General features: G+C 43.7%; 1 protein-coding gene across 1 annotated transcript; it reads left to right on the forward strand.

Moving 5' to 3' along the window:
- Positions 1 to 1,461: 1,461 nt before the first annotated feature.
- Positions 1,462 to 9,954, forward strand: PPP1R15B (protein phosphatase 1 regulatory subunit 15B). The gene is made up of 2 exons (XM_074935823.1): positions 1,462 to 3,327; positions 9,668 to 9,954. The coding sequence occupies exons 1-2, from the start codon at positions 1,777 to 1,779 to the stop codon at positions 9,872 to 9,874; spliced, it is 1,758 nt and encodes a 585-aa protein (XP_074791924.1). The 5' UTR covers positions 1,462 to 1,776; the 3' UTR covers positions 9,875 to 9,954.
- Positions 9,955 to 24,055: the final 14,101 nt, after the last annotated feature.

The following is a 24,055-nucleotide window of genomic DNA, read 5'->3' on the forward strand; positions in this document are numbered from 1 at the left end:
CTTAGCCACGTCTAAAAATAAAGGAGTCAGTAGACTTACGATAAAAGATTAAAAGGACTAAATTAAGACAGCCTGGCCAAACTGCAGAACATGGGTTCCAGGTGGAGGTTCTCATAGGTCTAAGAGGAGCTGCAAAACACTAAGATACCAGGACAGTACAAGGGGTGTAATTAGAAATGCGATAAAATTAAAAGGAAAATTTAAGATGGATATTAGGAATAATGGCCTCATTGGTTCTGGAACAAACTCCCCAAGAAAGAAGAAGAGGAATGTCTCATCATTTGGAATCTCTAAACTGAGAGTGCAGAATGGATTGCGGGACACAATGCAAATTCTGTTTACCAGTCTGTTCTCCAGTGCAGCCTCTAGGACAGCGTTTCCCAGCCTGTGTGGCTGCCCCTCCATGAGAGCAAGGATGCTGCAACAAGATGTAGGAAAGGTACCCACCCACTCCTACCACCAAGGTTTTGCTCCACTGCCATATCCTCTAAGGCAGAGCTGCTGAAACATACTAGCTGATCCCTATTGCAGCTGGGGCTTTGCCAGACATCTAGTAGGGTGACAGCAAGAAGAAGGCCTGCGGAAATGAAATAATACTCTTCATGAAGTATTAAATCCATGGTCCAGGTGGAGAAGCCCCTGCAGGGGTAAGCCAATGGGGTAGCTGCCAGTATGGAGGTCAGGGAGTTGAGGGTAGCAAGGGCCTTGGAAACCTGGGCTCAGGGGAACACAGGGGGTGAACATATAGGAAGACCCTGCCTACAGCAGCAGCTACCTGCAGCCCCCATTAGTGGCTGCAGGGGAAGGAACCCCAGTCCTCGCTCTGGAGCCTGCAGCTGGGGATGGGATGTTGAGTGCTAGGCCCTGCTTTTTGAGGGGGGTTCCCAGGAGCGCAGGGAACCCCAGCTCAGTGGGACAGGGCCCTGCCTACGAGAAGCCAAGCTGGGCCCGGGGCAGGAGTGGTCAGCGCCACAGCAGTGCCTCGCCATGCCTGCTGCCCCCAAGGCAAGGGGGCGCTGTGGAGCCGGGGGGAAGGCACAGGGGAGCTGGCAGTTTGCAGCGCGGCCCCCGGGGAACCAGAGGGAGCCGGAGTGTGGGGGGGAGGAAATCTGGGATGCGGCCAGGAGGCGCTGGAGGTAGGACAGCAGTAGGGGTGCAGTTCCCGCAGGGTGTCCAGAGAGGGCGCTGCCGTGCAACAGGCTCCACAAGGCCTTGCGTGACGGGCGGTGGCTGGGCAGCGCATGCGCTCTTCCCCCTTTCTCCTCCGTGGCTGATGCAATTCTCCAGGCTGGGTGCGGGCGGTACGTCGAGCTGGCAGCAGCTCGGGTGGGCGGTTGCAATCCAGCAGGGAACCAATCACAAGCCGGGGTCGCTGACGCAGTTGCCCGGATGTTGCCGGACGGCCCCGCCCACTCTCCCCTTGCGACAGCCTGAGCCCTGTCAGGTCAATGGGAGTTGGCCGCGGGCGCGCGCCTCACAGGCTCGTGTGGGTCTCGCGCCGGGTGGGCGGTTTAACCGTCGCTCTCGCGGCTCCGACGCCATTTTGCTCTCGCTCCTTCAGGCGAGGCAGCCGGCCGGGCTGGCCTGGGTCCGCGGGCGGGCTGAGCTCTATGGTGCCGCCGCGGGCCTGAGGGGACTGCCGGCCCGCTGCACTATGGAGCCCTGCCCGAGAGGAGACCGCAACGCCGCTGGGAGATCCCGAGCTTCCGCAGGCAGCAGCTGGATTCCGGCGCCGGCGAAGCGGCCGGGCCGCAGGGAGCGCTGAGGAGCCCCGCTATGGAGCCGAGGAAGCGGGAGCAGGCGAGCCCCGGGCTCGGCCAGGCCAGCTCCCGGTTAGGACTCACCTGGCTGAAGCTCGGCCCCTGTCCCCCGGCTCCTGACGTCGCGGCCCAGCCCCAGCTCAGTGCCCCCTTCTCCTGGCTGCGGCTCTTCTCGCAGCTGCTTTCCCCGCTGCCCGGTCTCCTCCACCGGCTGCTGCCCGGTCAGGGGCTGAGTAGCGCCCTGTGCCCCGCGGCGGGGGAGCCTCCCGCCGGGGCATCTCAGGCCGCGAATCTTCTGCTGCTGTCCGAGGCCAGCGCCTCACTGAGTTGGGCCGACGGGCAGCTGCACGGCGCCCCGGAGATGCGCCGGAAGAGTAGCCTGGAGCCTGCCCAGCCGCTGTGGGGAGCTGGGCTGGTGCGGAGCGGCCTGGCCCCGCTCAGTGTCCGGCAAGTGGACCTGGTCTCCTACATGCTGGGCCCCGGCGGCAGTCTGGGGTCCGGCTACGGCCAAGCCTGCTGCACCGACAAGAGCCACCTGCCCCAGCCCTTGTGCGCCGAGCTCCCCGCGGACGGCTGGCGGGGACCCCCATCGCGGGAGGGGCTGCCAGAAATCCAGCACCTCCGCACCAAGCGCCTGGAGTTCCTCCAGCAGCAGCAGCAGCTGGCGACTAATTGCTTGGCCGTGCCTGACCCGGACCATGGCTACCACAGTCTGGAGGAGGAACAGCAGCACAGGGGTAACAGCCAAGAGGCTGGGATGTTGAGAGGCCCTGAGGAACTGCCTGAGCACAGCATAGTGGGGCAAGCTGGAGACAGCCCCCTAGAACAGGAAGTATGGCGCCCTGAGAAGGAGGCAACTGAGGAAGCGCCCGTCTCGGAAGAGGATGAAGATGAGGATTCTGATATAGAGCAAGACCTGCCAGTGTCATCCAGGCCTGCCTGTGCTAACAAACTGATAGACTACATTATCAGGGGCAGTTCCAGTGGAGAGGAAAGTTCAGAGGGTGAGGAAGACTGGGATGGGGATGATGATGGGTTTGATAGCGAGGGGTCCCTGTCAGATTCAGACTCTACTAGCCAGGATAGTGAGAGCCAGCACCTCTGGAACTCTTTCTGCAGTTTGGATCCTTACAATCCTCAGAACTTTACAGCTGCCATTCGAACTGCTAATAATTCAGAGAAGGTTTTGTCTGGTGAGTCATATGTAGAGGAGGATTCTTCATGGGCCGAAAGCCTTCCTGGCTCTCCTGCCCTCAGTTCTGAAGAGGATGATGAATGGGAGTGTAATAGTGCAGATGAGGAAGATAATTTGAAACTTTGGAACTCATTCTGTAACTCAGATGATCCCTATAACCCTTTCAATTTCAAGGCACCATTTCAAACTGCAAAAAAGAAAGGGAAGCATGACTTAGAAGGAGCATCAGGGCTGTGTATGGTCAGCTCTCAGTGCAATCTCTTATTCACCTGTCAGGTGCAGCTGCTGGAGAACCATAACTGTGGGGTCTCAGATATTGTGCAGCATGGCATTCTTTTTGGAGAGAAACATACAAGTACCAAGAGAAAAAAGGTATATTTCATATTCATGTACTTATGTACTGGTATTGTGGTACAGTTGAACCTTAAAGTTAAGAACACCTTTGGAGTGGAGGTTATTCATAACTTTGAAATGTTCATACCTCTGAACAAAACGTTATTCTTTTAAAAGTTTACAACTGAACATTGACTTAATACAGCTTTGAAACTTTACTATGCTGAAGAAAAATGGTGCTTTTACATCTTAATTTAATGAACAAGCACAAAGTGTTCTTACCTTGTCAAATCTCTTTTAAACTTTCCCTTTATTTTGTTACTAGCTTCTGTGTAACACAGTACTGTACTGTATATGCTTTTTTGGTCTCTGCTGCTGCCTGATTGTGTACTTCCGGTTCCAAATGAGGTGTGTGGTTGAGCAGTCAGTTGGTGTTCCTAACTGAGGTTCCGCTTTAGTGCCTATGCACCTCACTCAGGATCAGGGGTCCATTGCTTAGGACAATAGGTGAACACACATAAGGAGATATTCTGGCCCTTTGAAGTCAGTGGTTGCAGGACTTTTACCCATAGCAAGAGATGATCCTTCCCCCCCAGCAAGCTTAGAAGCTGATTGTCCAATTAATATTTGAGTGTACATTGCTGTTTGCCATTTTATCAAAAACTTGATGTGTTGGTATGATGTGAGTTAACAAAGTTTTGTTTCCGTAATCTTCTGAGTTCTGGAGTTTAACTTTCATTTTAAAGCAGGGTTTCCTTGTACTTTCTGCTTTCTGACACTGTCTACTGTTTTTGTTTTTATTTTTCTTCTGGCAGTATCTGGAAGCATTAAGGATTTAGTAAAGATTCCTTGTTTTCTTTTAATCTTTCCTTAACAAAAAAATTAATGTGACATACAAATGTTTGTATTTGTGTCAGGCCCATATTAGCATTTTATAAATTACCCAGAAATTATCTCTTCAGATTGTAGCCAAGTTACTTTATTAGACTAGTTTGTGTAAGAGCACATAGTCATTTTAATCATACTTCTCGTGCAGTGAGAGGAAACTGTTTAATACTATAAAAAGAAAAGGAGTACTTGTGGCACCTTAGAGACTAACCAATTTATTTGAGCATAAGCTTTCATGAGCTACAGCTCACTTCATCGGATGCATTCAGTGGAAAATACAGTGGGGAGATTTATATACACACAGAACATGAAACAATGGGTGTTACCATACACGCTGTAATGAGAGTGATCAGGTAAGGTGAGCTATTACCAGCAAGGGGGAGGGGGGGGGAGAGGGAGGACCTTTTTTCTTAACACTTGGTAACAGAAGTCAAGAACTTCTTACAGAGACTTTCCAAACAGTCTGAGTCTTTTAAAAATGCATCAACACTTCTATTGAGTTTAAATGATAGCAACAATTCTTACTAGTGAGATTGAAGTATTCTTATAGTAATCCAAGGAATTAGTTAAAATATTTTAAACACGATACTTCTAAATACAAATAGACAAGAATGGAGATCTGTGTATGGGTTCACTGGTTTTGCTACCAAGTCTCTGAGGAGTTGGCTTGCTAGATGGATGTTGATCTTGTGTACAAGGATTTAGCTTAAATAGCTGTCTAAAAAGTTAACCGTTACTTTTAGGCTACTATAGATTGAGGCCCTTTACAAGCATATTGTAAAATGGTGTCAAATTTTGCAAACCCCATATAAGGGTTTGTAAGATTGAGTTCCATGATACTGTAACAGCTTATCAAAATAGATGGAACAAGTAAAATCTGTTTTTATAGTGGTCATAGTGTATGGCCATTTTGTGATTACTTTAAGAGCCTGGCTTGGGGGCATTCTGATTTTCAAGGCTTGTGCCCTGCAGGTTCATGAACAGCCCAATTTCCCAATCCTTCACCTGCCATTCCAAGTACCTTTTCTTCCAGACATGATCTGATAACATTGTGATTTGAAGTAGTTTGCCAGCTTTTCCTTATAGGAGAAAGGAGACCATTTCCCTTATGAGCACCTCCCTGAGGTTTGACTAGGGAGAACTACATCTCCAATCTTCTCTCCCTCACCATCTTATGATGGTTGTACTTTTAACTTCTGCTAGGTCAGGGAGTGGCATTTTGTACTTCCTGACTCACCTAGCATCAAGTGCTACTGCTTGTCTTATTTTAGTTTTTAACATCGTTACTTTAGAATCTTTATTTTAGAAATTATATTTCTATTCTTGGGTTTCTTTCCCCTGACAATAGCAGAATTTTTGCAACAGCAAACTTGCTGGGAGATGGGAGCTTGAGGTTGATAGTTTTCTTTGGATGCTGTTGACCCCACCCTTTCCTGCTACTGGGATGGAATATATAAACTACGGCTGTTTGAGCCTAAAACTATATATATATCTAAGTTAGCCTTTACCTTGATTATGGGAATTTAGCATTTCCGCTATTTAGCAGAAAGTAGCTCGACCTGTGTCCATTTCTAGTATACTTTTGAAGATGAAGTGAAGAATTAGAGGGCCTATAGCACCTAACTGCTCTCTGATCAGATTGAGTCCTATTCCTTTAAAAGAGTAGAGCCATCTAGATCAGCCTTCGCATTTTCTGAGCCATAGCTCAAAGGTGAGTTTGAAGGAGCGCCCCCTAATGGTATGTCAACACTCGAATAAAAGACCCAAGGCAGGGCTGTGGCTTACTGTGGCTTGGCGGGGGTCATCTCGGGTCCCAAAGCTCTGGCTCCTGTCTGAGCCTGAACGCTTACATAGCTATTTGACAGTCAGCTGACCTGGGGCAGGCACTGATGAATTGCTGTGAAGATGAACTTCCCTACAGTCACTTGGGGTACATGTGTATATGTCAAAAGTCCAGCTCTCTTAGGATTTCACTGTAAAGTCCCACTTCATCATTTGAAACTCTTCAAATTAGGTGTAACTGCATTTTAAAAAAATTAGCTGAGTTGCAGCAACAAATTAACATTAAAAACTTAAAATGCAAATTTAACACTGAATAGCTTTTCATTCTGTTTTGTGGAAACAGTGAAGACATGAGACTGAAAAAAGATTCTAGAAAGTGACTCATTTTAGAAGCAACCATTTGGTGCGAAGTGCACTTCATGTAATGTTGAAAGTATACGTAACACTTTATAATGGACAATATGTTAGACAAAGATCGGAATCCTCACCTGAAGGGTTTAGTTTTAAAGAGTATGCATGTATACTACATAGCGCATACACATACAAAGTGGCTAGTGGATATTGCAGCTGGAATGTTTTCATATAGTAGCAACTTTTAGTTTAATGTCATGTAGTTATGTGCAAATTAACTCCAAGTAGATATTTACTTTCTGTTCTTCGATTATACTTTATTTTTTTGGCTTTGTGTAGGCATTCTAAAGAGCCACATAGTGCACTTATATAAAGGTTCCTATACTTATTCTTTTATCTTCAGTATCTTGCTGCATGTCAGACGAAGGCTTTTAAAAATTTTATTGGAGTGCATGAAACTTGAATTTTTAGGACCACCTTACCTATTTCACTTGTTTGCAGTGGTAATTTAGATATAGTAATTTTCAAACAATTTTCAAACCCTTTACGTAATCCTTCCTAGTAACACAGTGAATGAACAATGATCTGTATGCAATATCTAGCTTGATATTACAAAAGTTGATAATTGTACCCAAGGGCGTGTCGTAGACTGATGTAAAGGGGATGAAATTAGTAGGCCACAAAGGGACAGGCTGATGTAACTATCCAGTTTATTTGAAAGCAGATATTTAATTGGGTATGGCTGGTCTATTACCCAAAGATTGCTAAAAAGTGACAGAGGGTTTTAGACAAATCACCTTGTGCAAATTGTGCAAATCACCTTGAATAATTTAACATACAACATTGTGTTCATTTTCCTGTTCAGGTTTTAAAAACTTGAAGACCCTGTAATTTATAGGGGAACAGGGTATCTGTTGTTAACACACTATGTTGAATTAACTAAAGATTTGACTTCCAGTGGGGAATTAAAGCTAAAACGGAGTTTCTGGACTAGTTTTAAGACTATGATGACTTTTTGATCAGTCATTGTATGATCCCTTTGATAAATAACCCAGTAGGTCACTACATAGAAGCTTTATCTTCCTCACTGCCAGTGCTCAAAGTGTACACAGGTGTGGGGTGAAGATGGCAGTGGTAACTGAAACCTCCTGGAAGTAGTCTTGAGGAAGTGTAAAACTAAGGCTTGTGCACACTGGGGATTTCAATCTTTGGCACCACCAGAGTAAATGCCCAGTGTAAGGCAAAGCTGCAGCCTGCACCAGTGTGCTTTACTCCTGTTTCAAGCAGGGATAAGCTACACAAGTGCATATAGCCTCTTTGCCTGTTTGAATTGGGATAACTCCCTAGTGTAGTTATGCTGGAGGCTGTCACTGATGGCTGTTCCTGGTACGAAGTATGTAATTTTAAGAGGTACAAAAAATTATTCTAGGCAATTTCTGCATTTACATTACTTTAACCTGCAATTGACAAAAGGCTGGATGACTTTGAGGTTGCAAATGAAGTACTTCTTGGCTGAGTGGCTAGCTTTAAAAAAAAAAATGAAGCAAGTTTATACAGCTTAAGTTAAACTTCTAACAGACTCACATTGCCCCTCTTGTGGTTTTGAGTACAGAACCCATTTGCATTGGAAATGCCTTTGTCTAGATGTTGGCACTAAAGGTTTTGCCTTTTTGTTAAATTATAGAAGCTCTTTTCCTCTTGAAGGATTCCATAGTAGCTATGTTGGTCATACATTTTTGGGGGACGGAGGGGGAGGAGAGAGATGCAAAGAACAGCTTCTCAGTGAGAATGTTTTGCAGAATATAAGAGCCTGTCTACACTTACAGCATTGCAGTGACACAGCTGCGGCGCCTAGAGCTTCTCCCATTGGCATAGGTACTGCACCCGCCTGAGAGGTGGTAACTAAGTCCATGGGAGAAGCCCTTCCATCATTTTAGCATTGTCTGCATTGGGAGTTAGGTCGGTATAACTGTTTCACTTGGGGGTGTGGCTTTGCAACACCTGAGTACTGTAGTTATACTGACATAAGTTTGTAGTGTAGATCAGGGCTAATTGTTCAAAGTGGAGTGTTTCCAAGAAACTGGAATTAATGCACTAGTTCTGAACATTGCTATGGGATCTTTAATGACAAATAGTCAGGGCTTCAGGTTTAAATTGCATCTGAAAGACTGACCATAGCAAAACGAAGAGGTACATAATTAGATACTGTATGTTGAGTTTAAAGTACAGTATGGCATTCATTTTAGCCTATTAATAGCTAAGATCAGAAGGATAATACAGTAGTTAAATCTTTAAAATAGTATTTGGCTAGGTGGTGAGCTAATACTGTGATTTGAAATATTTTGTTTGAATTTTAAATATAATGAAAATGTTGTATAACCATTATGGAAGGGGATACTGCCTCTGTTTTAGTAGCATGCCTGTCAAAGGTTTGGTCATAGCTTTAAAGATATACTTATTTGCTGCATCATGAAGCTTAGGGTTGTGACATTTGAAAATAGCATTACTGTAACTTCAAAACTCTGTTCATGGTATTTAAATAGACATGCTGAATTTGCTGAGAGTCCTAAATAACTGATCTGCGTTGTCCTAGCCATGTAGCAATAAGAGTGCCGCTTCCTTAAGTTTAAAAACTGTATGACATCCTCTTCTCTATATTGATGTGGGGCTTCTTGTTTACACTGTAGTACCCATACAGTCTATTCAGAACAGTACACAACTTAAGTAACCTTCAGGAACTAAGTTATCTGTTTTTACCTTTGTAAAGAGAAACTAAAATACACCGATTTAAAAACAGGCATGTTACAGCCTTGTGTTGTCATAGTCCAATGTTAGTGTAAAGACCACACTGCACAAGTCAGTCAACATTGAATTATGTTTTCATTAGGTTTTTTTGGAACAGTTCTTAATTTAAGAGCCCTCATGGCAAAATATGATAACAATAACTGCAAATACTAATTAAGAATGAGATTGCTTTGCGTAAATGATTGTCCAGTGCTTTAATACAGTGGTTCTCAACCAGGGGTCTGGAGCGCCCTGGGGGCCCACAAGCAGGTTTCAGGGGGGTCCGCCAAGTAGGGCCAGCATTAGACTTGCTGGGGCCGAGGGTAGAAAGCCAAAGCCCCACCACAAGGAGCTGAAGCCCAAACCTGAGCAACTTAGCTTTACGGGGCCCCGGGTGGCATGGGGCCCTGATCAGTTGCCCTGCTTGCTACCCCCTAATGCTGGTCCTGGTTTTTATATGCAGAAAAACAGTTGTGGCACATATGGGCCATGGAGGTTTTTATAGCATGTTGGGGGGAGGGCCTCAGAAAAAGGTGGAGCACTCCTGCTTTAATAAATATCTTATCTCTTATAGGTAACATTCCTTGAAGAAGTTACAGAGTATTATGTAAGCAGTGAAGAAGATCGGAAAGGACCCTGGGAAGAACTTGCACGGGATGGATGCAGGTTCCAGAAACGAATTCAAGAAACAGAAGATGCTATTGGATACTGCTTAACCATAGAACATAGACAGAGGATATTTAATAGACTCCAGGAAATATACACCCCTACCCCGATATAACACGACCCAATATAACATGAATTCAGATATAGCGCAGTAAAGCAGCGCTCTGGAGGGCAGGGCTGCGCACTTTGGCGGATCGGCACATCCGCGTGTCTGGCTCTGACACGCAGCTCTGAGCAGCGTGTTAAGGGGGCCGGGCCGGGGCCGAGGGGTTGGATAAGGGGCAGAGGGTCTCGGGGGGCGGTCAGGGGACAGGGAGATGGGGGGGTTGGATGGTTCAGAGGTTCTGGGGGCAGGGCGGTCAGGGGATGGGGAATGGGAGCGTTGGATAGGGCATGGAGTCCTGGGGGGCCTGTCAGGGGCAGAGGTGTGGATAGGGGGTGGGGCAGTCGGGACAGGGAGCAGGGGGGTTGGGTGAGGCTGGGGTCCTGGGGGTGATTAGGGATGGGGGGGTTTCTGGAGGGGGCGATTGGGGACAAGGAGCAGGGGGGCTTAGATAGGGGTTGGGGTCTTGGGGGGGGGGTGTCTCTGGAGGGGTTAGTCAGGGGACAAGGAGCGGGGGGGTTGGATGGGTCTGGGGTTCTGAGGGGCCAGTCAAGGGGTGGGAAGTGACTATTAATAACGGAAATGCTCGAGGCCAAAGCAAGTTTGATATAATGCCGTTTCGCCTATAATGCGGTAAGGTTTTTTGGCTTCTGAGGACCGCATTATATCTGGGTAGAGGTGTACTACAAAAGGTTTGATGTTTTCTAGCCCCTTAAATTTGGTAGCCCTGCTACCCTACTGTTCCTATAACAGGGAGCAAAGCATAACTTTAATACTGCTTCCAAATTTAATGTTCAGCCAATAAAATATACCTAATTATGTCCAGTTTTGGTATGGAAACAAAAAATACCTTGGTCAACTTGAAGAATAAGAGTGGTGTAATTGTATTGCTCTTAAAGCAGTTTGTATCTCAGCTGTTCAGGTAAAATCCAGTCCATAAATGCCTTTTGTACACACTGTCCGTCGCTACTACCGATTGGATGGTTTAGTGAGGTCCTCGGATCGGCCCTGCTAGGGTCGGTCATGGCCCTGCTAGAGTGCCGAGAAGATGGTCAAACTTGACTATCTAGGGGAAGTAAAAGTTGTAACAAGGTTTCCATAGGTGAACTTAATGAAGGGTCATTAATGGGGTGCCCGGGGAGTGACAGGACCAGGGGTGGGCAACTGACCCTGGATGGGGGGGGAGGGTGGAACTCAATGCAGGTGTGTGGCCGGGATGGTGCACGAGGGGAGGGAAAAAGTCAGTGGCCCCAGTCATGTCCACCTCCCAGTCGTGCTGGGAACAGAGTGAAACCCTGGATCCCTGGGAGAGGGCAAGGCCACAGCAGCACTTTCTCAGCGGGCCTTCTGGGATGATGCCCCCTGAGGTCACGCAGAGCTGGCTGGCGGGTGCCGGGCAGCACTCCGTGTGCCATCCATCACTGCCTGCCTACCCCATAGGTCGGAAGTGGCAAGGGAGAGCACCCCAGAGGGATTGGAGCAGTTTCCCTCAACCAGGAGCCAGGTACCTAGTGCGCTCTGTGAGCTTTGCGGCCCAGGGAAGGTGGTGGTTCAAAGACTTGTGTGGCGCATGCCACCCACCCCTGTCCCCCCCAGTCCACAGGAAGCCCAGGAGGGAGAAGGGCTACCCTGCTTCCTTCTCTGCTGTGTCTCTGTGTGCCTCCATCTGCCATATGTAGGAGAAGAGTGGCTATTAAGTTGGAATTTTGCACTTTTGAAAAAACAAGAATCTGAAATATTTATAGGGTTCAAAACCCAATGATTACAGTTCTGATTTAAAGTTTGAATTGGTAGTTGCTGCAGTTCAGTTGTCTTTTTCTCAACTTCTTTTTTTATTTGTCCTGCTAATTGTATTAGTTAACAGTGCTCGGTCTCCTTCTCAAGAATTCAGTTTTGCTTCTCAGGTTTTTTCTTTGTTACATAACACCTTCGATAATGTATGTATTTAAATATTTTGAACTAAAGCTGGATTTCAGGAGAGCTGAAAACTACCAGTGCTGCTGTTCTTGTGTTTTCTAAATATAAAATTCTTGCCTGGTACTTATCAAAGCTAGTTGTGCAGTAGGTCCAGGTTCTTTCAGAACTCTGGAAAGCTCTGTTACCCTGATCAGTATATGCAACCTGTAGTACAGGTACTGATGTTGAGGGTGACAGTCTGAGCCTAGACTGTATCATGGGCAGACATCTGCCGGTTATGCTTTAGTTTTCACTTTAACAGCTTGTGGCAGTTGACCTGCAAAGGACAGTGAAAAGTGGAATTCTATATCGGGTTCTTGGCCTTTTGAACCAACTCGTCAAGCTCTAAAGCTACATCCAAGTACATACGTTCTTTACAGAAAACAAGTATTAATACCACCCTGCCTCAGCACCTCCACTTAACGGATAGTATAAAACCATATACATGGAAACTGACAGTTAAGATGTCTCCAGTTGAAGAAAAATGCATTCTTTAGTCGCGTTCTAAGGTTACGATTTCAATCGGAAGCTATTTATTCATTTAAACTAGTAGTAATCTTTCTTTATTTGAATGAAGTTGAATATTGCTCAAAAAGACAGTAAGATATACTGTCTTCCTGTAAAATTAAAGGTCTACTTTATTGTAGAGCTTGTCTGATAAACTTGAATAGCCATAAAATTGGCTATACAAAAACTATACACCAACCTTGTTCGGGGTTTTTTTAATCCCTATTGAGCAAGCATGAATTGGATTGCCTTTTCCTGCAAATTGTCTTAAATTAGTGTGTCCTGGTGAAATCCTCTTGAATCTTTTTTGGCATTTCAGCTTCTAGCAATTTAAGAAATGATCTCAGGTCAAATTTAAACCCAAAATTGGGTTATGTAAAAACTTACAAAACATAAAGCTAGTAGAACTGCTTCCATGATTTAAAAAAAAAAAAAATTCCAATGGCAACAACTCTTAAAACACCAGTTTCCCTACAGTGCTTGCAAGCCAAACAGTGTGATAGTGAGAGGAAGTATGGTCTTTTGGTTAAAGCACACAAGATCCCATTTTTTCTCAGCTCTGCCAGTCTCCCTCTAGGTTCGGACAAGTCACTTTTTTGCCTTGATTTCTCTGTAAAATTAAGAATGCTCCCTTGCCTCAAAGGGTTGTGTGAGGTTTTAATTCATTAGTATTTGTTAGTGTTGAGATCATGTGAAAGACAGCATTATAGGAATATAAATATTGACTCAATGGGGAAGGAACTAGAAAGGAGCTCAAAAGTGAAGTTGACTAGTGGGTTTTCATTGTCCCTAATTAAGTAAAATTAGACTAAAATTCTATCAGTTTTTAATAATAGGAATCTGCTTAATTTTCAACCTGACAGCATCTCAATCTTTTCCATACATCTTCATCATAGCAATAAACATAGTTTTCATTGAGGTACATATCTGCATAGGTAAGCACCTCGAACTAAATTGCTGTCCCCTTCAAAGCATCAGGTGCAAAATGAAAAGAGGGGGATTCTGGCACTAACCTCTCAGCCATAGAAATCCAAAAATAAAATCACTAAACAAAAGCAAACCAATTTTAGTAGTCTATTCTCTTTCCTTTCTCTACAACATATCTTAAAATAGTAATGAAGGATGTGGAAGGCTGTTTTTTGTATGTATAAGTGTTTCACTAAAGAACACCTGTTAATTTTAAACTTTAAATCAAAGCTGTAATTATCAGATTTTATTTTTATATAATTTTAGAGAGGTGAAGTTAGAAGCCTGACAACCTTCTAAATTGGATTTATACAGATTTTAATTGATTTGATTGTATCCAATTTGTTGGGTTTTTATATCTAATGTTATATTTCTGTATATAATAAAATTATTCAGAACTAATGTGTAAATTGAAATAAAGATATTTGCAAGATAGTGCCAAGTTGTTTGTCTTTGAAGGATATTACATGAGGTATGAGGAGTGGAACTGCAAACCAGAGTCTGCTAAACATCTATATGTAACTTTTACCCTTGTTTCAGACAGTAGCTGTGGTCCAGTAAAAACTATAAATGTGTATAGAATTTTGACGTGCAGCTGTTGTAAAAGAGAAATACAGTGCTTTGTTTTCCTTTAACAAGCTTGTTTTATTTGATATGTGAGCAGTTTTGTGCTGTTATTTCTTAAACTAAGCTGCTATGGGCTTGATCAGAGGTTGGAGAGATCTTAAGGAAAACAAAGTGATGTAAAAGTGACATTGGTGATTCAGAAGTTGTCACTCTTCACTCTGACCCAATAGCTCTGCGTGGTGGTAAGGGATACTCTGTAGCTGAAATGTCTGCCTTTTGGCCAAAATATAAAGTTTAGGGTCCAGGCTACATGCAGTCAAGATCTTGTGTCCCTTTTTGGAACAGTAGGGTTTTAATCTTGATCAGATTTCCATTTGGATAATACATTTTGTCTGCTGAAATTCCCCTTGTAGTTGACAGTGGATGTAGTATACATACTTACTTCCCTTGTCAAGATATGTAGTATTATGCTGTTAAACAGCTGTTGTGTTTTAATAGTGAAGTGAATATATATAAAGTATCTCAGGTTTCAGAGTAACAGCCGTGTTAGTCTGTATTCGCAAAAAGAAAAGGAGTACTTGTGGCACCTTAGAGACTAACAAATTTATTTGAGCATAAGCTTATGCTCAAATAAATTGGTTAGTCTATAAAGTATCTCGGGATCTTCCAAAAAAAAGACTTGCTCTCCCCCCCTCCTCCCATGGAATTTATTACTTGTTTTGTTTCATGAGCTAAACATCTAATGCTGCTTTAAATTAGAATCACTTATAATGTTTTCCATGTGTTGCTTTCTGGCATCACTGTCTAAATTTTTCATTTTCTTCTGTATGTGTTTCACCAGCTGTAATAGGCCATGAATGTGTGGTGATTGGTACAGAACAGCAGGCGCACAGATCCAGAGGGTGGCTAAATTCAGTGGAGACCTAATCCATGGTACTACCAGCCCATGTCACTGATTTGTTTTCCCCTTCCAAAAGATGCTGTATCCATTTTATGCAAACGTGCTCATGATTCCAAATTTCTTGTAGATCAAGGAAAAATATTTTGTTACACATAAAATGGGAGTGAGTTGACAATGTTATGAAAATGTATTGGGGGGGGGGGGAAGGGAGGAAAGGGGGCATGATGCACCACAATGAAATGCTATATTCAAATGTACAATATGCTTTTTAGGTAAGTGTTTATGAAGGTGGCAGTGCAAAAATCACAACTGTACAACAGCTGTTTTCTTAAAAGGGCAGCAGAGGTCACTGTTGGCAGTAGAATAGAATGCACAAAATCAGGTGATGCAACTACTGTGTAAATCATGCATCAGATTTGGGACTTCTGCTATTTAGTGAATGGAAGCGTTGTTAAGTCAATTGAATTAAGAGGTTCCCATCTTGAATATAGAATGCACAATTGGTCAATATAGCATAGGAAGGATCAAATTGTTTTAAAGAAGCAACATCATAGGATGCTAAAGATAGTAGGTCTGAAAAATTTGCTGAGAGGAGTGGTTTAAAAAAAAAGTTGGGTTTATGCTCATTAGTAAAATAAATTATCTGAAGGATTAATATGACTGTTTCCGATGTTTGTATTAAAGGCTTCAAATAACTACCATTTTTGCATTATCTCCTATAAAGAGGGAAGTGAGCCCTCACTGATTCATTCAAAGAGTACTAATACTCATTTGGAATGCTTTATGAGGGAAATGCAAAACCAAAGAGTAGAAATAAATTGAGGAAGCAGATTTCAGTGCCTGGCATTGGACAAGCCTGGCAAAGCAGGAACATGGTATTACAGTACAAGTGAAAACTGTTTCAAGATGTCTTGCGTTATCAGTTACCTCATTGCTCTTCCTGTTGAGAGCATAATCTATTGATATGTAATGTCCCTTGGTAAGCAGATTCTTAATAGTGCAGATTAGTATTTGCTGCTGTTGCAGCTGTATGGGTGTAATAATTTTAATCTGCTTTGTGCACTTTTCAGTTATCGGAGAATTGGCAGATGTGAATAGGGAGATGGGGCAGGTCTGTGTAAACTGGAGCTTTAAGTAGGCAGATGGTGCTCTGCACTTCATTGCCATCTTGTGGTCTGTTCTATTCTTTGAGTGCCTCCGTTTTTAGTAAACATGGCCTGCTTGGAGCTAATGTCGTCTGGTGCTGTTGGTGCTTTCCCTGCCAGGCCATGCAGTCTGCCGACAATGGAACCTTCAGTATCAAGCCTTGATGGACATTCAGACAATTGCACTGCTCAATTGGCTGACCATTTCTAACAGCAGACTGCCATTGTGACTGTTTCAGGGGGGCTTGGTGCTTTTGGAAAATGGACCTTTCAATGGTGGTTCTAGAGGCAGTGTTTCAGTAGACTGTAGATTTGAAATTTGACTCAATTTTCAATTTCAAGTCAGTAGCAACAAATATGAGGAATTAATGATGTTGGCTAGGGCCAGGCATTACTGTGGGTATCACTGTTTTCCCCCCTCGCAGCATAGTAAATGCACCTGAGTCTGAACCCACAGCTCTCCCTGATCTCTCTTGAACCAAGATTGCCACACTTGTTTCCATAACAATGGCTTAGAGGGAAAATTATCATTCTTAGGCAATGAGAGAGATCCTGCTCAGCTTGTGGAAATCCTTGGAAATAATACCTGAGTTAATCACAAATAGCTTATCAAATGTCCGAAAGCTATTGTCTCCACATATTCTGACAATAAATGTGTTTCTGAAAAGCTGTTTTAACCCCTTTCTCAAATGGCTCTAAGGTCTGTCTTATGGTGCAGATAATGAATAAAAATCAACACTCTAGGGTACCTTATTTAGTTGAACATAGCCTTTAGTTGGTTCACGAGTCAAAAACTTTATTTTTCGGTCCTGTCTGCCAGCACATCTAGCTGCAAGCTGGAATGTGAAAATCTTGTTGGTAACTTCTTGCTTTTTATTCTACTAGTACTAAAGAGTCTGCACTTTGAATTTAGCTGTTACATTAGGCAGAGCACAATTTCTTTTGCTGTCCTCTAGTTCTGTATCATCTCCACAGGCCTAACAGGAGTAACTGCTGACAAGTTAAACAGCTATGAATAATTGACACATGGAGTAAATATGCTAGCTGCTATTGTTACAGTTCACTCTATCAGCACCAAATTCCATTTATGCATCGCTTGATATTACTACATGGGGATAGTTTTGCCCTACCAAAGAACAGGTTTCCTCAGAAAATCCACCATGTGGATGGAGGAAGGGACACTGCACAATGACTGGATCCTAATGAGTGGAATTCAGGAGAAGTTCCATTGGCACCTTTTATCCACGCTGTAGAACTGATCAGCTATTACTGTGAAAGGAGCTCAGGTTACATCAGCTCTTGGCTGGTTGGTGGTTTCACCAATGGGGAGACAACATTTTAAAAAAAACAAAAACAAAAAAACCCAACCTTATAGATGCTGGCCATTTCCCTTGGGGGAAAGAAGCACAAGAAACCATTAGTAGCAGGTGTCCATCTGTTAGTGCTGCCTGATGCTACAGCGTGTAATGACAGGTCTGTTGGCAACAAAAACAATTGCTACTTTCCAGTTGGCCCGGTTGTTTGAGGACATCTTGCGTTCAACACCCTTTTTCTGTCCGCTATAGCTGTGTAGAAAAGACACAAAGCTAGGGGAAAACCAGCTGTATGCAGAATGCTGTCAAATGTCTAAAATTTCAATTATAGTAATGTTAGGTGCTGCAATAGTATGTGGAACAGTTTCAGAGAGGTCATTTAAATTAGTGTTCCTTTAATTGAGGGATTTAATGCCTATAGAAGTTCCTATTTTTCCTATAAAATATCTATTTGTATTAAGTTGTATATAGAAGTTCTTATAGAATATCTGTTTGTATTAAGGTTGCACGCAAAGCCCCAGCCAAGGTCAGGGTCCAATTGTGCTTGATTCTGTACGTACATACAGTAAGAGAGTCTCTGTCCTGAACAGTTTATAAGCCTGTCTTGTGTATTTAGCTAAGGATGGGAGAAAGGAGTATTATCCTCATTTTATCGATGGGGAACTGAGGCCCTGTTGACACACACACTTGCACCAGTATAAAGAGATCTTGGTTTTTAAAATTGATTTTGTTAAACCCGTGTAAGCCCCTAGCAGAATACACTTATCGATGTACAACTGTTTCAGCAGTTTAACTTGTTGGTAAATCTGCTATGTCTGTTGTAAACACAAAATAAGCAAAGGTGTGTCCACATGTGACATGTTTGTGCCAGTTTAAATCTGTTTGCAAACGAATTTTAGTTAAACAGATGCAGCTTCTGTGTGTGGAGCAGACATGAGGCACAGAGATTAAGCAATTTGTTTATGGTCACACACAAAGTTCGTAGCAGCTGGGAACTGAACCTAGAACTAAGCGTCTGTTGTTAAAATGTAGTTATTGTTTAGTTGAGGAACTGCACAAAAACAAACACAATTATACAGACTAGAGCCCTCTTATAGTGAAAACACTGACCCTGTAATAGATAAGCTATTACCAGCAGGAGAGTGGGGTGGGGGGAGAGAAAACCTTTTGAAGTGATAAACACCCATTTTCCGTGTGTATAAAACATCCTCACTGCATTTTCCACTTTATGCATTCGATGAAATGAGCTGTAGCTCACGAAAGCTTATGCTCAAATAAATTGGTTAGTCTCTAAGGTGCCACAAGTCCTCCTTTTCTTTTTGCGAATACAGACTAACACGGCTGCTACTCTGAAACCTGTGTATAGAGAAATTGGATGCAAGTCCTACGTTGTAATGCATCTTAATGAACAGGTTGCAATCTCTGTTCCAATGAAATTTCACAGAATGAAGCTTTCTGGGGGTAGGGGGCAGGGAGAGGATAAGAGGCTTCCACTGTATTTATACTTAATGTCATTTTACTATGTCTCAGTGACCAGGGCTGCTTATTTTAAATTTTCTGTTTTAAGAAGATTGCTTCTCAGCAATGAGTTTGTTGGCCAAATCTCAGGCTCAAGCCCACTCTTCTCCCAGAGAAAAGATAGGATTTGTATTAGTCAGAGAAATGCTAGGGATTGGGATTTGTACTGTGAGGCTCTGGGTGGGAGAACAGGTTTACAGTATTACCCTTGTGGAGCATCACAACTTGTGGAGGCTCCCTAATGCCATGGTGACAAGCATTGTGTAAATACGGGGATGGAGAGAGATTAGAACAAACCTAGAAAGTGTTACTTAATCATCATGTGTGGTGGTAATACTTGCCAATATAAGGCTGTTGGACATCTGCTCGGAATACAGTTCTGTGGACTCCATCCTGCCAGCCTACGTTTTCTCCCTGTGGTTAGTATTCTACAGCTATTAGCAAAGCACAGCAGGATCAACTGCGGGCTTTACAGCAAAACCTGCAGCTGTGATGCTCCTCAACATATTAAATTTTAAGTCCTTAACAATGCAGACAGGAGTATGGAATAATTATACTTTCCATTTAGCTAGAACTTACCATCCAAAGATCTCAAAGAGGGGTGAATATCATTGTCCCCATGTTACAGATGGGGAAGCCAAGGCACAGCTGGGCCAATAACTTACCCAAGTCATAAAGCAAGGTGGTGGCAAAACTTGCTCTAGAATCAAGTTTCCTGACTCTCTATTCCCTGCTCTATTAACTATAATTCATGGACTCCTATATTGTCTATTACATGATATGACCTTTCAGCTAACTTACCCGTGATCTAAATTTACCTCCTCCTTATCCTCAATGGTCCCCAACATGTTTCAAGCACTGTAGAGTAGTTTAATTGCGTAGGCGGTTGAATGAGCCGTATCTCTGAGGTTGAACAGAGTAACCAAACTGCATAGCAGAAATCAAGAGTGATTTTTTTTAAGGGAGAGAGGTGGTCATGGTGGAATAAATTGCAAGTGTAGATTCACTTGAAATTAGGTAGGAAGAATTATTATTTAGGCGGGAATTGGGCCCATTCCCTGGGCTTAATCCTATTGTACAATTAATAGTATATTACTGAGATGCGCTAGACCCCTTATAAACACCTTATCGATACATTCCGTTGGACCGCTTGAAAATGTCTTCCTGACAAACTAGTTCTGGTGTAGAATTTTCATTCGGAGAAGAAAATCTTTTGTCCAGAAGGTGGTGCCGGAATTCCTTTATTGAAGTGCCGATTATAAATAGGTGCCTGGTTGTGACTTATTCCTCTAATCAGCATAGTCTTTCTGACACTGTTAAGAGATGTGAACTCCATCCGGGGTTACTGTGAGCAAGGGTAGCCTGAGGTGTGTGTTATATTATGGCCACCATACACTGCTGAGAGCGTTACTGACATAATATGGATTTTATCTTAATAGAAATAAATAGTCAGTACCCTTTGTTGACTGTGTGTGTGTGTGTGTGTATGTATGTATTGCTATGCATTCATCATATAGTTGACAGCCTGGATATATTTTATGTCTACACGTTCGTCTGCAAGGAGCTCCAAGTGCTTTATGCGTTTCTGGGGTTGACTAGCCAGTAGCACAGCATAGATAGGGGAACATGGGCCAAAGGCAGTGGCGTGGCTCCTTCCCATACAGAACGAAGTCCTGTACATCTTTAACATTCCTGGAATCTTAGTAGATAAGGTCCCAGATGAAAGACCTGCATAAAATAAACCTCAGAGCATTTGATTTATCTGCCTCAGAAGGATGAAGGGCTAAGTTTGCCCTGACAGTTTGAATTTGTGGTTCCAAGGACGGGAGGAATTTCCTACTTAACTCTTCAACCATTAAGCTCTACCTGTGTGTGTATAGCATCAGTGCTCCACCTATCACAGTCCTTTTCAACGTACTTTGACCTAAAAGAGTGACCTAGAATGAGTAGATTGCATTGCCCCCCTTTCCTTTTTTAAACTGAGCCACACACATCACACTGCTATTCACAATCTCTGCAAGCAAAGGCTTTTAGCATTATCTAGAGGTAATCAGTGGTCAGTCTAGCCACTTGTATTACAAACCTCATTACAGTGCTGAGCTGGCTCCAGCCCCTAAACCAGAACTGGATTGCACCAAGTACGCTTGGCTGGGAAGCAGCCTCAGCACAGAAACAGCGCCGTACAGACTGGACTTCTCACCAGCTGACAGATAGCAACTAATTGGCAGAACGTCATTTCTGAGCTCCCATCCTTTCTTTTAAAAATAAGCTGTGATTGACTGCACTCCTCCTTACGCACAGGGATGCTTGGCAAGTCTCCTCCTTTTCGGACTGCACCTCACCCTGACGTGCCCTACTATTAATGTAATTCATGCATTCTTCCCTACACCCTCCTTTTAGTACTGTAATGTCAAGATTGCAACACACACCAGCCTATGCCAGGAAAGCTGACAGGCAGTGTGTGAGTTAACTCAGCTTTTCTCTGTATCTCCTGAGTTTTCCTGCATTTGTGTCATAGTCTTAACAGATTTGGATCTTTTTAGCTGGGAGCCCATTGATGAAGCTCTCTGAGAAAAAGGGGAATAGGGACTCCTGGGTTCTCTTCTCAAGATGTTCTGGGAAGTTTCTTCACCTCTCTGTGCCTTGATTTCTCCATCTGTCAAAAGGGCAGTAATCGGACCTACCACCAAGGCCGGTTGTGATGTTTGATGGATGTAGATCTGCAAAGTGCTTTGAAAGCCTCAGCGGACATGCTGCAGTAGTTTGTATGGTGCGTCTGTGTGCCTGTTCACTTCCTAAACTGTGTATTTTTGGTGAAGGAATGTTTAAGGAAGGTTTTTAAAAAACCCAACACCCTGCTGGTATTTTCCCCTTGAATTTCCATTGGATTAAGAAATAAAGAAGGGAAAAAATCTCTTGTGGAAAGTAACAAAAGTTGATTTATTCACCTGACGGGACAGAGCCTGGAGCAGCTCTGGATTCTTGGCAAGGAGTGTATTAAATCTCTCCAAAAATCCACATATTATTTACCCTGGAGTCTGGAACAGCTCATGCTGGTTCCTTATGGTAATATTGGATTAGCAAGTTCTTAATTGCCATAGGCATTTCCCCCGAGTACATAGGGAAAAGGACCCACAGGGTGGGGGGAGAATCAGCTTCCCCGGGAGAATTACCCTGGGAAGGAAGAGACTCTTTTTAAGATCAGATGAGCTTATACCACATGTTCCCTGATCCTGCAAACCCTTGTGCTTGTGTTTAACTTTTAACAGTTCCATTGAACTCAGTGGGACTTCACACCATGTTTAGTGTTAGGTCTGTGAACCAGTGTTTGCAGGATGAGGATCTGGTTCAGGATCCTGCAACTGCACAATGAGTAGTGATGGGCCCTGCTTCTTCCTGTCAGCTCCTAGGTATCTATGTCATGCACAAAGTTTACTCAATTGCAGAAAAATAAACGGAATGAGTTTGGCCCTTGATCCAGGAAGCCATGCCATTAGGGCAAACCCCTATGCCCAGATAGAGCCCTGTTAACTTAAATGGGGTGCCTCATGGGCACAGAGGTTCTACCTGCCCAGAGCAGTTTGCAGGAGTAGGGCATTAGAGAGCCTGCAAACTCTTAAGCGCAAGTGGGCCCTTGCACATGTGGGGAGCCCTGTTACAGTTAATGAGGCTGCTCCCATAAGTAAAGTTACGGATGTGTATGTTTGCAGGCTCAAGCTGGTGGGAAAAGAAGTTTGGGGTTGAAAAAATGTGATTTTTTTTTTTTTAAACCTCACAGTGCCTCACCTAGGATTAGGGCATCTTATGAACAGATCTCTTGTGACATTTGACTTTTAAAACCTTTTTTTTTTTTTAAAAAAACTTAAACCAGCTCAAAACCCCAATCCCTGTTCCAAAGCCAACTCTGTTGTTCCCTCCTCATCTATTGAAAAAGACTGAAACTATTTAACTTGGCCAAACAGATCACAGAATCTGTTCCTGGCCTGAAACCACATGTTCCAGATCCCAGGATCAAAAGAAGCCGCGGCTGAGTCCCCCCTGCCGCTGTGGTTCTAGGAGTCTGTCCATTAGAAGTGTCCGCCAAAAGTGACCGTACGCGCTGTCCCTTTGTGCACCAGCTCTAAGCACCAATCCTTAGCTGTTTATTATGATTATTCACTATTTATATTACTGTAGTACCTTGCCTACAAATCTGAAAGCATCTGCGTTGGAAGGCTCCCTGTTTGTTATTTCTATTATGGTATGCGGCCGAGACCCTGACCCCATTGTGCTAGGTGCGGTACAGCCACACAGTAAGAGACCGTCCCTGCCCTCCAAAGAATTTAGGGTGAAGTCAATGGGGCTGGCATTTCACTCTTGCAGTCATAGGGTGGGACAAATGAAGTAGTAGTATTCCTATCTGAACGATGGGGGACTTAGGCCCAGAGAGATTAAAGCCCCAATCACACGCTTAACTTTAGGCTCATGAGTAAAGGAATTAATTTCAACAGGACTGCTACACATAGGTGGTTGATGTAGTGAGGCCTAAGTGACTTACGAAAGGTCACATGGAACCAGGCATTGAACCCAGATCTCCCAGGGTAGCACCTTAACCGTAATGCCATCCTTCTTCTCATGACCAACATTAGCCTAGCCAATCCACCAACATGGTGGCACCTCTGTCGTGCAAAACCATTACCCAAGGACTGACTCTAAATCAAAACCAAGCTCACCCATTTCTTCAGTGCTACACTGTGACTTATCAGACACGTTTGTCGCTCCCAGTCATTCAAAGAGCTATTGAAATGTCCCTCTCTCAGGCTTTAGGCAAGCTCCATTCCCCACAGTTTGAGCAGTGAGCTCAGCCCTGTCCAGTCCCACTCATTTGGAGAGAGAGTCCTTCATTTGTTGCATTATCTTTTTCAGGCAATGTTTCAAAATGAATCTTCCCCCTACTGCCATCAGGGGTTTTGAAAAGTACTGCAGAGGTGCAGCCACTTGGGATCACCTTGTTTCCAGTCTCCCCAGCCCTGTAAGAGGTGCCACCCAAACTCCACCTATCCCCTTTAAAAGAGGCTGTGAAGAGCGAGAGCGAATACCTGTTGGACAGCCCAGATACTACTGTGAATAGTAACCACGATCCCTGCATACTGCCTCCACTTGGCTTTGAGATCTGAAGAGCAGAAGAATTTGACAGTGTTTAAAGTTAACAGGAGAAGGGAGTGAAGATGTCATAATTACTCACTCATGAGTTAATTGATAGTAATTAAATAAAGTAGGCAGTGAAGGAAGTGGCTATGTACTAGCCCTAAGAGTCATGCAGAGAGCTGGTGCTGCAGGA

Source organism: Natator depressus, chromosome 21 (genome assembly GCF_965152275.1).
Source record: "Natator depressus isolate rNatDep1 chromosome 21, rNatDep2.hap1, whole genome shotgun sequence".
In the NCBI taxonomy this organism is placed as follows: Eukaryota; Metazoa; Chordata; order Testudines; family Cheloniidae; genus Natator; species Natator depressus.